The sequence below is a fragment of the Gymnoscopelus braueri genome, assembly GCF_963280865.1.
Source record: "Gymnoscopelus braueri genome assembly, chromosome: 11".
Classification (NCBI taxonomy): domain Eukaryota; kingdom Metazoa; phylum Chordata; class Actinopteri; order Myctophiformes; family Myctophidae; genus Gymnoscopelus; species Gymnoscopelus braueri.
This window is the reverse complement of record NC_137613.1, coordinates 53,414,542-53,429,085: the sequence shown is the minus strand read 5'-3', so window position 1 is coordinate 53,429,085 and position 14,544 is coordinate 53,414,542. Positions and strand designations below refer to the sequence as shown.

The following is a 14,544-nucleotide window of genomic DNA, read 5'->3' as shown; positions in this document are numbered from 1 at the left end:
GAATGTCCCATTTCGTTTTTAAATGTATAAAATGTATACAAATCTTTTGAAAATAGCAGATCTACAAGCTCAAGATGCGACGCATTGTGAGCTTGTAGATCTGCTATTTTCACTGAAGTTGTTAATGTATTGTTTTGTATTAATAATCAAAATAAAATAAAGTAACTAGTAACTGAAGTTGCAGCGGCGTAAAAGTACAATATTTGCCTCTGAGATGTAGTGGAATAGAAGTAAAAGTACAGGAAATTGGAAATACTCAAGTAAAGTAAAAAAATACCTCAAAATTATACTCAAGTACTACAGACAGTAAATGTACTTAGTTACTTTCCACCACTGTCTGGTTTAGAACTGAACTTGGAAAGTGTGAATATAGCTATACATCAGTGCAATCTAGTGGCCACATATGGTATTACAAAGACGCTTTGGAACTAAATGAATGAATGCAATTCAGATCAGAAAGATGTTTAATGGAGGTCTTAATCTAATTCATTATCTATTTCATTCTTATACATTCTCTCATTGGGTTAATAACTTCTGAAAATATAGAGAAATTATACTATTACTCGTTTTGCCCGGGAACCGGCCCCCAGGAGCCCCCTTTAGGACCCCTGGGGGCCCCTAGACCCCACAAAACCATTGGTCTACTCTAGGCCTACTCTACAGACAGTGGTGTAAAGTAACTAAGTACATTTACTCAAGTACTGTACTTAAATACACATTTGAGGATTTTTTTTACATTACTGGAGTATTTCCCATTTTCAGTACTTTTACTTCTACTCCACTACATCTCAGAGGCAAATATTGTACTTTTACTAAACTACAATTATTTGAAAACTTTAGTTACTTTTCAAATATAAATTATGATATTATGAAACATACATTAAGAACTTCAGCCCTATTTTATACATAGGCTATTTGAAAATACCAGATCTACAAGCTCACAACGCGTGGCGATGCAACACGTTGCGAGCTTGTAGATCTGCTATTTTCAAACATTTTAGTACTTTTACTATTGGTACTTTAAGTACATTTTGATGCCAATACTTTTGTACTTTAAAGGAGAATTCCGGACAAATTAAGTGTTATCTTTCATGTCTCGTTACTCACCTAGCGACGTAAAAAGTGGCGTTCTTTTTTTCCATATATTCCCCTGTCGTCATTTTTTAAACACCCTCCGTTGTTATAATGGGAGCGCGTGGGGTAGTGAAGTTCGTCTATTATAACCGACGCAATGTTATTTTTTTCTCTACTACGATTCATTGTAGAGTCTCATGATAGTCAAACATGCGCTGAAAATTCCTGCGAGCCTGCCGTTAATGGCGAACGATTTAACACTGGTTGCTTGTTTCCAGAATCTGGCAACACGAGTTGCCAGGTTCTGGAAAGAAACAAGCATCCAGTGTTAAATCGTTCGCCATTAACGGCAGGCTCGCAGGAATTTTCAGCGCATGTTTGACTATCATGAGACTCTACAATGAATCGTAGTAGAGAAAAAAATAACATTGCGTCGGTTATAATAGACGAACTTCACTACCCCACGCGCTCCCATTATAACAACGGAGGGTGTTTAAAAAATGACGACAGGGGAATATATGGAAAAAAAGAACGCCACTTTTTACGTCGCTAGGTGAGTAACGAGACATGAAAGATAACACTTAATTTGTCCGGAATTCTCCTTTAACTCAAGTACATTTTTAATTCTGGACTTTTACTTGTAAGGGCGCGCTCCCACCAAAACATGGTCAGCTAGCCCGCGTTAAACGCAGGTTGTGCGCGACCACAGTTTTTTGCAGCCAGCGGATTCAAAAAAATGGGAGTGACGCGCCTGTCACTCACTTTCAGGACCCCCCCCCGTAGCCCGCACCGCCTGCTGCCTTGAGCACCATGGTGCTTCCTGAGTCTTGAGACAGTCCGCCTTCCACTCACCCAATTGGACAGAGGGGGAAAATCAACTCCTGCCTCCAGCAGTTTTCTGCTTCAAATAGAGAAGTCGTGTAGAGCAGATAAACGCAAGGTCTGCGCGACAGGCGGAAAGATCAGCTCTTGCGTGAATCCACGCATTTACATTGACAAAGCATTGGCAGATTCTGCCCCAGAGGTAAAATAAAAGTGCGGTGGGAGCGCGCCCTAACTGAGTAATTTCTATATTGCAGTATTGGTACTTTTGCTTAAGTAAAGAATTTGAGTACTTTTTCCACCACTGTCTGACTTTGACTAAATGGAACTTTTAAAGATGAAGGGTCAAAATCCTTCCCTTTAAACAACAGTGTTTCTGTTTGGTATTTGTACTGTAGGCCTACTCCTAAGAATGGATTGCCAACAGAACTACAGTGTCAGAGAGGTCATAAACCATTAGTTCCCAAAGTGGGGTCCCCCAGGGGTTCCAGGGTGTCCCCAGCAAAATGTGTTTGCATTGCATCAAAATCCGTTTGAACACTTGCAGCAAGTGGTGGAAAAAGTACTCACATTTTGTACTTAAGTAAAAGTATCAATATTGCAATGCAGAAATACTCAGTTACAAGTAAAAGTCCGGTATTAAAAATGTACTTGAGTAAAAGTACAAAAGTATTGGTATCAAAATGTACTTAAAGTACCAAAAGTAAAAGTACTCATTGTGCAGAATGTCCCATTTCACAAGTTCAAAATGTAAAAAAAAAAAGTTAGAAAATAGCAGATAGTCTATTTTCAAATGGCCGAAATATAATATATTTCGGCAAACATACATTACTCACTTCAGCCCTATATATTATATAGGGCTGAAGTGAGTAATGTATGTTTTGTAATAATAATCAAAATCTACAAAGTAACTAGTAACTAAAGTTTTCAAATAATTGTAGTGGAGTAAAAGTACAATATTTGCCTCTGAGATGTAGTGGTAAAAGTACAAAGTAAAATTGGAAATACTCCAGTAAAGTAAAAGTTCCTCAAAATTGTACTTAAGTACATAACTTGAGTAAATGTACTTAGTTACTTTACACCAGCAGTGGCTCAGGAGGCACAGCTGCCGTCTTGGAATCCAAAGGTTCTAGGTTCGATTCCCTCGGCAGTATCCTCGTGGTTATGTGTTGAATGTCCTTGAGTTGAGCAAGACACTGAACTCTGCTCCTGATGAGCAGGTTGGTGCCTTGCATGGTTTCCTCTGACATCGGTGTGTGATTGCTGAATGGACAGTGGTGGAAAAAGTTCTCAAATGTTTTACTTAAGTAAAAGTATCAATACTGCAATGTAGAAGTACTTTACTTGAGTAAAAGTACAAAAGTACTAAAATAGCAGATCTACAAGCTCACAATGTGTTGTGAGCTTGTAGATCGGCTATTTTCAAATGGCCTTAGGTATAAAATAGGACTTAAGTGGTTAAAGCATGTTTTATAATGTAATCAATTAAATCTGTATCATACAGATATCTATCACATTGGCTATTTTAATATAGTAGATCTACAAGCTCACAATGCAACTCATTGTGAGCTTGTAGATAAGTCTATTTTCAAAGTTATGTTCAATAAAAATAGCTTTTAAAAAAGCAATCTTGAAATATGTTTTATATTTTTGAAACATTTTAACACCACAAATCTTGTTTGGGGTCCCTGGCGAAAAATAATCTTTAGATGGAGATCCGCGGCCAAATAAATATTAATGTAGGGGTCCTTGACAAGAAAACGTTTGAGAGACATTGTTAAACAGAGTACATATAATATTAAACAATCAAGTGTTCATCTTTTGATCCCAGTTTGAACAAATCCAACATGTTGGAAATGAAAACACAGCAACACCAGAACCAGATCAAAACCGTTTACTTTTAAAAAATGTTTGTTAAGCAAATCCAGTGAATTATCAGTTTATAAAAAGAAAACATCAAACAATAAATAAACAAAATAAGCATAATAAATAAATAAATCCATACTGTACATGTGAAATCAATAAATAACAGTAGCTCAAACACATTCACATACAAAACATGATCAATCATTATTGAATGCACTTCATGTGGAAGTGAAATGTAACGCAAACAAGAAAGGCAGAGGTTCTGACAGCCTATATCCTAAACTATCAGCCAAGACAAATAGGAAAGTAAGACGCGCCCTCTCCGGTTTACTTCCCGACCGTATCCGCGCGACGTAGGTGGCCGCCTTTTTAGGAGACCGGAAGCAAGTTGGAGTCTATTGATTCCAATGGGAGAGTGAACGTGAACGTGAACGCAGCTTCTAAATGATTCTTTAGCCTCATGATCACTGAACTAAATATTGGACCCAATCGTCACAAGCCACACAATTTCCACAACATTCTGACGCTAAAATGGCTTTTTTCAGAGAGACAAATCAGGAGAAAATCTACTTTGTTATGGACCTTTCCTCTGTCCCAGCAACACACTCTCGAGATCTAGCCAACAACAAACACAGGACGTTCGCGAGATATGCCGCCAGACGGCACCCATTTAGGAGACCATTTGTATGCAATTTGTGTACCATTTTGCCTCTAGTGGCTAAAATTGGGATGGCGGATCTTCCTAAATATCCACCACATTTGCTATGCCACTTCCTTACTTCCTTCATAGGTCGATTATACTAATTAAGGCTCTGTTCCATTTAGTGTAGCACAGTGGTTCTCAAACTTTTAAAATTCAAGGACCCCCATAACTCTGAGAGTGTACAAATGGACCCTTCTATTTGTACACACTTGAGGTACACACCCGCAAGGGGCCATTTGGAACCCCCTCAAGGAACCACGAGGGTCCCTGGACCACACTACATTTCCATCAGTTTGTAGTTCTAACGACTGTTTAAAACTACATTTACCTCAGTGGTAGTTCTAATGACTGTTTAAAACTACAGTTCCCTCAGCTGTAGTTCTAATGACTGTTAAAACTACATTTCCCTCAGATGTAGTTCTAATGACTGTACAACTGTAAACCTGTGATGTGACAATAAAGATTATTCCGATTCTGATTCTGTAGTTGTAATGACCGTTTAAAACTACATTTCCCTAAGTTGTAGTTTCCAAAGACTGTTTAAAACCACATTTTCAGTCTTCATGGCAGGTTAAAAAGAACAATAAATAATTATTAAAATACAACAAAAAATAAATACATACAAAATTATAAAAAATGTAATAAAATAAACACTAAACACTATGAGTGAGTGCACTATGATGCCAATATCTCGCCCAGACCTGACTAGTAGAGGCTGATAATCAGATCAGAGTAGCAGATGATCAGACCAGACTAGTAGATGATCAGACCAGACTATTAGATGATCAGATCAGACTAGTAGATGATCAGACCAGACTAGTAGATGATCAGACCAGACTAGTAGATGATCAGATCAGGCTAAAGAACTCCTTTGTACACCAGTCTGTTCTGCTTTTAAACCAAAATCGGTAAGCCAAGAGGATGTTCTATTGTTCTTGTTTCTGTCTGCTTCTGTGATGTGTGTCCTGTAATGTATTGTGTATGTCCTGTCTGTATCTTGATACGGTGACGTCTTGGACACAAAGCAAATTTCAGTGAGAACTGACAATAAAGTTGTATCGTATCGTAGATCAGACTAGTAGATGATCAGACCAGACAAGTAGATGATCAGACCAAACTAGCAGATTATCAGAGTTCTTTTCGGACTCCACTGACCGCCACCTTGTGAGCAGCTTCTCTCCTTATGAACTTCAGGAAATCCTTCAGCTCTCGAGCTCCCTGGAACACATATTATTATTATTACTGTTGTTACTATACTAGTACAAAATGTGAATGTGAGCGTGTGTGTGCGTTACCATGTATTTTTTAGGTTCATCTTTCTTGTTCGCTGCAGCAAAGTAAATGGTTGGAAAACTGAAAGAGGACAAACAGGAAGTTCTTTAATACTCTCTCTCTCTCTCTCTCTCTCTCTCTCTCTCTCTCTCTCTCTCTCTCTCTCTCTCTCTCTCTCTCTCTCTCTCTCTCTCTCTCTCTCTCTCTCTCTCTCTCTCTCTCTCTCTCTCTTAACCACATATTGTATGTTCTATGCAACACTATTGTATTGCACTTTATTTAATCATTGTGATTATTGTAAGGATTTTCAAACGCGTGCGTCTCACCTCCTGGACATCATAAAGCACCGGGACGTAGTTAGCAGGGTGTGTGTGTGTGTGTGTGTGAGTCTCACCCCTGGACATCGTAAAGCACTGGCACATCGTTTGTAGTGGCGTCCATCTTAGCGATGACAATGTTGGGATCAGAAAGTAGCTGTGGACAGACAGATAGTGCGTGTGCGTGTTTGTGTGCGCGTGGGGGGGGGGACAGCATGACAGACAGACGTACCGTAAGTAGTTATAGTTTCTTTTGCAGTGGTGGAAAAAGTACTCAAATGTTTTTCTTAAGTAAAAGTATCAATACTGCAATGTAGAAGTACTCTGTTACAAGTAAAAAGTCTGGTGTTCAAAATTTACTTGAGTAAAAGTACAAAAGTATTGGTATCAAAATGTACTTAAAGTACCAAAAGTCCCTACGCTGAAGGTAGATGTCAATGCAATGCAAGTAGGCAGAGATCTTTGATAGTTTCACTAACCTGAGCTTAAGGTTCAACTGTTTGTAATAAGTTGTGTAGCTGTGCGTGTGTGTGCGTGTGCGTGTGTGCGTGCGTGCGTGTGGTACCGTCTCAGCCAGCTGCTCGTAGACAGGTTGCAGCCTCTTACAGTGTTGACAGTGAGGAGAGTAAAACTGGATCAAAACGTCTTTTTCGGGAGAGTTGACGATGTCTTCAAACGACTCTGCTACCACCACCTGTGCGCACACGTGCACACACGCACACACACACACACACACACACACACACACAAAATAGGATTTTAGTGGTTAATTGATTTGTGCTAATCTAGAATGAACCTTTTGGTTTAGCAGGTGGCGTCAAAAGCAGAAAAATAAATAAATAACACACAAAGACAATTAATAATATTGACACGTTAGCAATATGGGGTTTGGCCTTTTTATACTGAACAGTTAACATTGAATATTAGTCTATTTAAAAAACTAGTAGCAAGCAAACAATCATTTATTATAGACTTTTAGGCTATGTAGAAAAAATTTAAAGGTTTTTGCTCTCATCAATAAGTGACACACACGCACACACGCACACACACACAGTGTGTACCTTAACTGGTGTGTAGTTCTTCTCAGGGATGGGTTGAGATTTGATGTAACGCTTGAGTCGACCGGCAAAGTAATCCTCTAGAAACCTTTCTAGAGACACACCATCTCTACTGCAAACACAAACACATACACACACACGTCAATATCTCCATTTGTAACTCAGAGAATTACAAATGTGTGCACACCCTTACGGGTCCATTTGGTTAAATTTGTGTACAGATATATCAAAAAGACAGATACACGCACACACACGCACACACACACGCACACGCACACGCACGCACACGCACACGCACACGCACACGCACACGCACACACACACCAGGATTAATAAGAACAATAATAATAATAAAAATGCGCTCCTCATAGCACAGGCCTCCGTGAAGCTGGGTTGTCTACCGGGGATATCCTGGGGGGTTCATGAGTTATAATATAGGCCAATTTGTTTTCATTTGGTGCAGACGTTTTTCCTGGGCCTAGCCACTTTGCAGGCGTGCTTGCAAAAGTGTAATGCCAATCGGTCCAACGATGCTGGAGATTAGCTGTTCACAGACACACGCCCGGACGGGCGGACAGGAGCGAAAACATGCCGGCCTTTGACCTGGCAGAGACAATAATAATAACAATAACAATAATAATAATAATAGTGCTACTAACGTGAATTCTTCTCTCATGGTGTATTTGTATCCCAGTCGTGTTTTAATCGTAACAAACGGAGTGTCCCCATCCGTCAATCCAAAACCAAACTCCTCCTCCAGGTCTGACAGGAAGTCCTTCTTATTGGCTACCGCACAACTCAGGCCTCGCCCGGAATATTTCGACATAACCTTCATCACCCTGGAAACCAAAGACACAAATCAGGTCGTTAACGCTTTATTGTTCAATCGTGGACACGTGTGTGTGTGTGTGTGTGTGTGTGTGTATGTGTACCTGTTCCTCCAGTAGTTCGAGCCTTTAGGGTTACGATGGTAGTCGAGGTCGTAGTAGGCGATCAAAAGGTCATGACCTCTCAGCTTGTCCTTATTATCCAAGGTCATATGAGGACACAGACCATGACTAGAGAGAGAGAGAGAGAGAGAGAGACTAGCGCTTTAATCAGGTCTCTTGAGTCCAGGTAGATTCGGTCCAAACTGGACCCAAGACCAACCTGGATCACCTTTTATTAAAAGGTAGGGTAAGTGATATTATTTTGGTTAAAACAAAACATAGTTTTTTTGTTATTGTGATAGTAATCATTGCTATATAGTGTGTTTGTTCAGTTCCATGTCTCTCCAGCTCTTTAATAAACATAACATACATTTTCAGTTGGGTTGCCAATGTAAATATGTATTTCTTTGTGTCATTACTTCCAATTTCACTTGTTCCTGTATGAGTTCTGTCTCTTGATTGGATACAATAGGTCTCTCTCTCTCACACACACACACACACACACACACACACACACACACACACACACACACACACACACACACACACACACACACACACACACACACACACACACACACACACACACACACACACACACACACTACTTACATGTGGTCTCTGATGAAGCGTCGTATCCCGGAGACGCTCACAGTAGACGGTGAATGGACCTCACTGTCCTCAAACTTGCTGGACAACCTGGGGGGTCTGAACACCACCACACGCCTACACGCACACGCACACACACACACACACTCTTTAGGGTTTAGATGTCATGCAGGCCATTGCCCTAAAGCCGAAAATAGCAGATCTACAAGCTCACAACGGCTTTGTGAGCTGTGGGGCTGCCGTTTTCGCCACGAGGAACCGGCACAGAACTAATCCCAAACCCCTTAAACCTAACCTCTAAATCATTGGTTCTCAAAGTGGGGTCCAGGGACCCCCAGGGATCCTTGAGGTAGTTCCAGGGGGTCCCCAGCTAAATGATACATAGTTAGGAACCAAATTGACCCTTATGGGTCTGTAACTCTGAGAGTGTACAAATGGAAACAAATGGACCCTAACGGGTACATTTAGTTCCATTTGTACACTCTCAGAGTTAAATTAAAGGAGAATTCCAGTCATTTTAGATGTTTGCTTTGATGTGTCGCTAATCACTCACCAACATACAAAGTGCCGTTGAATTTTTCCAGAGAAGCCCCTGTTGTCCATTGTGGAGACCCCTTCCCCTGGCATAATGGAGTAATGTGTATAAATGAAAATCGCCTATTTTAGCACCTCCAAAGTTCGTTTTTTTTCCCACTAATCATCATTATGCAGTGTACTGACACTCAAACATGCACTAAATGTCCCTTATGAGCTGCCGTTCATGCAGAACGACATGGAGCTGGTTGCTTGTTTCTCTCACAGATTCTGGCAACACCATGGAAAAGCTTCTCTTATGGGGGTCCCTGGCATACATCTTTTCAAGTGGGGGCTAATTAGTGTCAATGTGGGGGTCCTTGACATGAAAAGGTTTGAGAACCACTGCTCTAAATGACAAATTTTAACCCTAAACCCAAACTGAACCTTTTCCTAATTGTTAAGCCTAACTTTAAACCATAAAAGAACCATTTGTGAGGACCAGGAAAATGGTCCCCTCAATGTCTAGCTCTATTATATTAGAGCCAGGCTGATATACCCATTTGGACAATATGTTGTTGCTGTCGGGTGGAAGGAAACCTTGTACTGTATGTCCAAAACCATGCCCTTTTTATTATCATTTTAAAATAGTGACAATAGATGATTGTCTATTGGCAATTTTCCCGACTTTTGTGCGACACTCTTGTATGATGAAGTAGGCCGTAGGGCATTCATTTGAAATATGGAGATACAAGGTTTCTGCCCGACAGCAACGATATTCAGCCATTTTTTGGGGATGTATTGACAACATCCGTATTGGGAACTTTACAGCCGGTGTGTGCCATTTTCTAACCAATTTCAACCTGGCGTGCTTATGTTGAAAAGTTTAAAATATTATCAAAATAGCAGCTCTACAAAGCTCATAATATGTTGCATCATGGGCTTGTAGATCCTTGTAGATTTTTTTTAACCCCCCCCCCCACCAGGTGGTCCTGAGTGAGACAGGAAGACCATATAAGGTCACAGTACAGCAGATGGGGCCAGGGGCTAACTGTATCAGTGACAGCTGTGACTGTGTGGACCAACTGTTCACAAATTAACAATACAATACAATACAATACAATACAATACAATACAATTACAATGCAACACAATGCAATGGTGGACAGTAAGCAAGTACATTTACTTGAGTACTCTGCTTAACCTGTGCTGTAACTGTGCTTTTGGGCGGGAACCCCTATTTGTAACTATACCAACTATACCAAGACAGGAACCCCTGTTGCTATGTACAGTATATAGCAACATAATTTTTTTGTCATGTTTTAATACATATTTGAAGTTTTTCGGCCTCAGGTCTAAATGGGTTAAGTCAAAGTCATACGTATCCCAGAATATATGATACTCAAGTATTTGTATTTTGGGATACGTATGACTTTCACTCCGATCCATTTCAAAGACAAGTATTGTACTCCCGTAAATTTGTAGTTAGGGAAGTGCATTATGTGCAAAGTAGTGTGACCTTGTAGATCTTCTATTTTGACTATTATTGATAATATTTGAAAAGTTCTGGAAAATCTTAGGCCGTGGGTGGGTTGGGCAGATCATTTCTATTGTTGAATGGCATGTATTCTAAAACAGAAAAATTACACTGAATTAATAGATACACATATTGTCATGTTTATATTTCCCTCACACTGTAAGGCCAGACCTCACTAGGAAAAAGATTGACAATATATAAAAGCCATGTGGTCATGGCTTTTTATTAGGAAAAACACTAGAAAAGGCTATGCTCAATATAATATTCAAATTAACACATCTTATTTTAAATGTTGCTCCTACAAAAGAAATGCAGGCAAACACATCTGTTGTTGATTCGGCTGAATGTTTAAAGCTGGAATCCATTACTTGTGTTGTGAACAAAACGTTACTTTAACTTTTAACCAATCTGCATGGTAGAGTGTGTTAATACAACTAATGCAACTTGTGGTTGGTCTACATGCTCTTATCCTGTGGTCTGGTGGGACACCTATTGGTTGACATGGGGTATTGCATCAGAGTCAAAACACATTTTATTCAATGCTCTAAACGGGGCAACTTTGATGATGGAGAGGGCCACTATATTTCCACACTCACTCCAGAGGGCCACATTGCATATACTGTCAGACACCTCTTATCTCCGTATTTTAACTTTTTTTCGTAAATGAATGCCGTACTTCGCCATTCTATGTCACACAAAAGTTGCAAAAATAGCCGATCTACAAGCTCAAAATGCAATTTTTTTATTGGAATCCTGAAAAGTAATTTCAAATGCATTTAGTTCTACTTATGTCAACTTTATGAACTTAAATACAAATACATTGGACATAAAAAAGACAATAGAATTACTAATATAGACTGAAGTAATTAAAGCGGGTCATGTTTGCATGTTTGGAATTGTAACAGCTGAAATCAATAATATATCGGTATTCCGATATCAACCTGTGGGCCGCATTAAGTGAAGGTGGGGGCCGCATGTGGCCCCCCCATGTATGCTCTAGTCTAAACAAAAGAGTGGTCCCTTGCAGCTTAACAGACGCTCAAAAACAGTAGTCGCGTGGGGGACTCGGGTTTAAATCCCTCATAGGATATTAAACTCATGCATTATTATTACTACAGATGCGTAGCAGAGCCTGAATGCCAAGATAAAATATTATACAAATTTGTCACATGTATTCACATTCATATAATACGATATTGGTTCAATGTATTTGTGAGTTATCTGACTGAATCACTAGTAGAAGTAACAATACTGCTAGCGGTCGTACTATTAGTATCAGTGGTGTGTAAAGTATGATTTGTACGTACTCAGTATTGACTCCATAGCGTTGTCCCACACTGTAGTCCAGTGTGTGAGCGAATCGGAACTGTTCTCTCATGATGCCGGCTGCTTTTAAAAAGTCTGTCGCCTGCACACTGTCCGGAGCCGAGAGGAAGCCTTAAAACATGCATGCATACAGATAAGTTACTGATAATATAGTGCCAGATATAGTACTACTTACTTACAATCGGTGGTGGAAAAAGTACTCAAATGTTTCACTTAAGTAAAAGTATCAATACTGCAGTGTAGAAGTAATTAAGTAGTAGTAGAAGTAGTTGAAGTAGAAGTAGTAGAAGTAAAAGTCCGGAATATTTTTTTTTACTTGAGTTAAAGTACAAAAGTATTGGTATCAAAATGTACTTAAAGTACAGAAAGTAAAAGTACTAACATGTTTGAAAGTAGCAGATCTACAAACTCACAACGCGTCGCGACGCGTTGTGAGCTTGTAGATCGGCTATTTTCAAATAGCCTAGGTATAAAAATTATAATCTAATAATTTATATCTGCAAAGTGACTAGTAACTCAAGTTTTCAAATAATTATAGTGGAGTAAAAGTATAATATTTGTCTCTGAGATGTAGTGGAGTAGAAGTAAAAGTATAGACAATTGGAAATACTCCAGTAAGGTAAAAGTACCTCAAAATTGTACTTAAGTACAGTACTTGAGTAAATGTCCTTAGTTATTTTACACCACTGCTTACATGTGTGCTGCACTGCAGATTCTTACCTACTATACTCGCTTCAAAGTTGTTGATGAAGTTTTGCAGATCTGCCTCCGTGGTCAGATACACCGAGTTAGGACCCGCCTGCTTCTTCATGTACTGTACAATACCGTCTACACACACACACACACACACACACACACACACACACACACACGTTAAAAAAGAAGAATTTTTTTTTTTTTATCACAAACCCAGCCTTTACAGTATATTCCCTGGATGAAGGAAGTGATAAAGAGCACAGTATCAGTATACATTTTTTTGCTGAGTGCAGTGTATTGTTTACAATGGGAGCGCCGCATTTTTGGAATCCCCAGCAGCATAACGAGGCGCTGAGCATCTATTTTGCACTCGCTCGTTCACGTGTAGAGTTTTTATCTGCATATTATATATCAACTTGGGCGTTTGGAAGCGTTTTTAAGCGAGCACCTTGGCGAAAAAAACACACAAAAAAAACGTCTTGTTGGACACTCACGCTTCCAACTTGGGCGTTTGGAAGCGTTTTTAAGCCAGCACTTTGGTGAGAAATGTGATTCTTTTGGGGGGTCCCCAGTGCAAATATGATTCTTTTTGGGGGTCCTCAGTTCAAATATGATTATTTTGGGGGGTCCCCAGTGCAAATATGATTATTTTGGGGGGTCCCCAGTTCAAATATGATTCTTTTTGGGGGTCCTCAGTTCAAATATGATTCTTTTGGGGGATCACGGCCTGAAAAGGTTACCTCTGCCTTAGGCTAGGCATCCTCACTAACAAAAGGAACTCAACACAGCAAACATGGAGTAAAATCACAGTCAGAATAGCTAATGCAGAGACTCGCCGATAGACGTTGGATTGACAAAGAATAAAGCTACTTATTTCACAATAAAAAGTTCAAGTAAGATGTAAATGAAAGATATATAAATGTAGGAAAAAACCTTTCTGTAACTGAGTAAAACAAAAAAAACAATCAAAAAGACAGATACACACATGCACGTACACACACACACACGCGCGCACACACACACACACACACACACGCACACGCACACGCACACGCACACGCACACGCACGCACCAGCAGTTCTTGGTCCGTCATACGATCCAGAGTCTTCTCCGTTCCTGAAGATTTTCAGTGTGGGGTAAACTGTCGCACCGAAACGCGCGCACGTCTCCGTGTTGGCTGTACAGTCAACCTGTGTGTGTGTGTGTGTGTGTACAGAGGGATAGAGAATAAACAGAAGAGAGAAAAAATCTTATAATAAATACATACAAACAGAGTTCAGTCCTTTGTGTGAAGAGACAGTGGAGTTTATTGGGGTGCAAAGTGGTTCACACAATGACTCCCGCACACTAGTGTTTTATTCATGTATTCAATTCAAGTAAAATGCTGTTCTCTTGTTGTCTTTGTGAATGTGAATGAGAAAAGTAAGGCTGGTTGTAGAGGGTGATATAGACCTAACACAACCCCCCACCCCTACCCCCAGGCCTAATCTATACCACCCCCCCCCCTGCCCCTTCCCCTTTTGGGAAGAAGACAGAATGAACAGGAGACCAGCTGTGACAGAGAGATGTTTAGACAGACAGACAGCAGTGGTGGAAAGTAACTAAGTACATGTACTTAAGTAAAATTGTGACGCATTTTAACTTAACTTGAGTATCTCCAATTTACTTCTACTTACTTTTACTTACTTAGTTACTAGTTACTTTGTAGATTTTGATTATTATTACAAAACATACATTAACCACTTCAGCGCCTATATACATTTCGGCCATTTGAAAATAGCAGATCTACAAGCTCACAATATGTCGCCATGCGTCATATTG

The 14,544-nt window shown here is 39.8% G+C and overlaps 1 protein-coding gene across 1 annotated transcript in view; it reads right to left on the bottom strand.

Annotated features, from left to right (window-relative positions):
* Positions 1-3,793: 3,793 nt before the first annotated feature.
* The window catches only part of pdia8 (protein disulfide isomerase family A, member 8), a 12,720-nt gene continuing 1,969 nt past the window's right edge, over positions 3,794-14,544 (bottom strand). The window contains exons 3-13 of the mRNA XM_080441799.1: positions 13,796-13,913; positions 12,747-12,854; positions 12,008-12,137; positions 8,654-8,767; positions 8,045-8,170; positions 7,772-7,951; positions 7,116-7,224; positions 6,620-6,748; positions 6,132-6,211; positions 5,761-5,818; positions 3,794-5,683 (exon numbers count right to left, since the gene is read on the bottom strand). Of these exons, the coding sequence (XP_080297925.1) occupies positions 5,594-5,683; positions 5,761-5,818; positions 6,132-6,211; positions 6,620-6,748; positions 7,116-7,224; positions 7,772-7,951; positions 8,045-8,170; positions 8,654-8,767; positions 12,008-12,137; positions 12,747-12,854; positions 13,796-13,913 (1,242 nt within the window). The 3' untranslated portion in view covers positions 3,794-5,593. The remainder of the gene's footprint in view (positions 5,684-5,760; positions 5,819-6,131; positions 6,212-6,619; positions 6,749-7,115; positions 7,225-7,771; positions 7,952-8,044; positions 8,171-8,653; positions 8,768-12,007; positions 12,138-12,746; positions 12,855-13,795; positions 13,914-14,544) is intronic.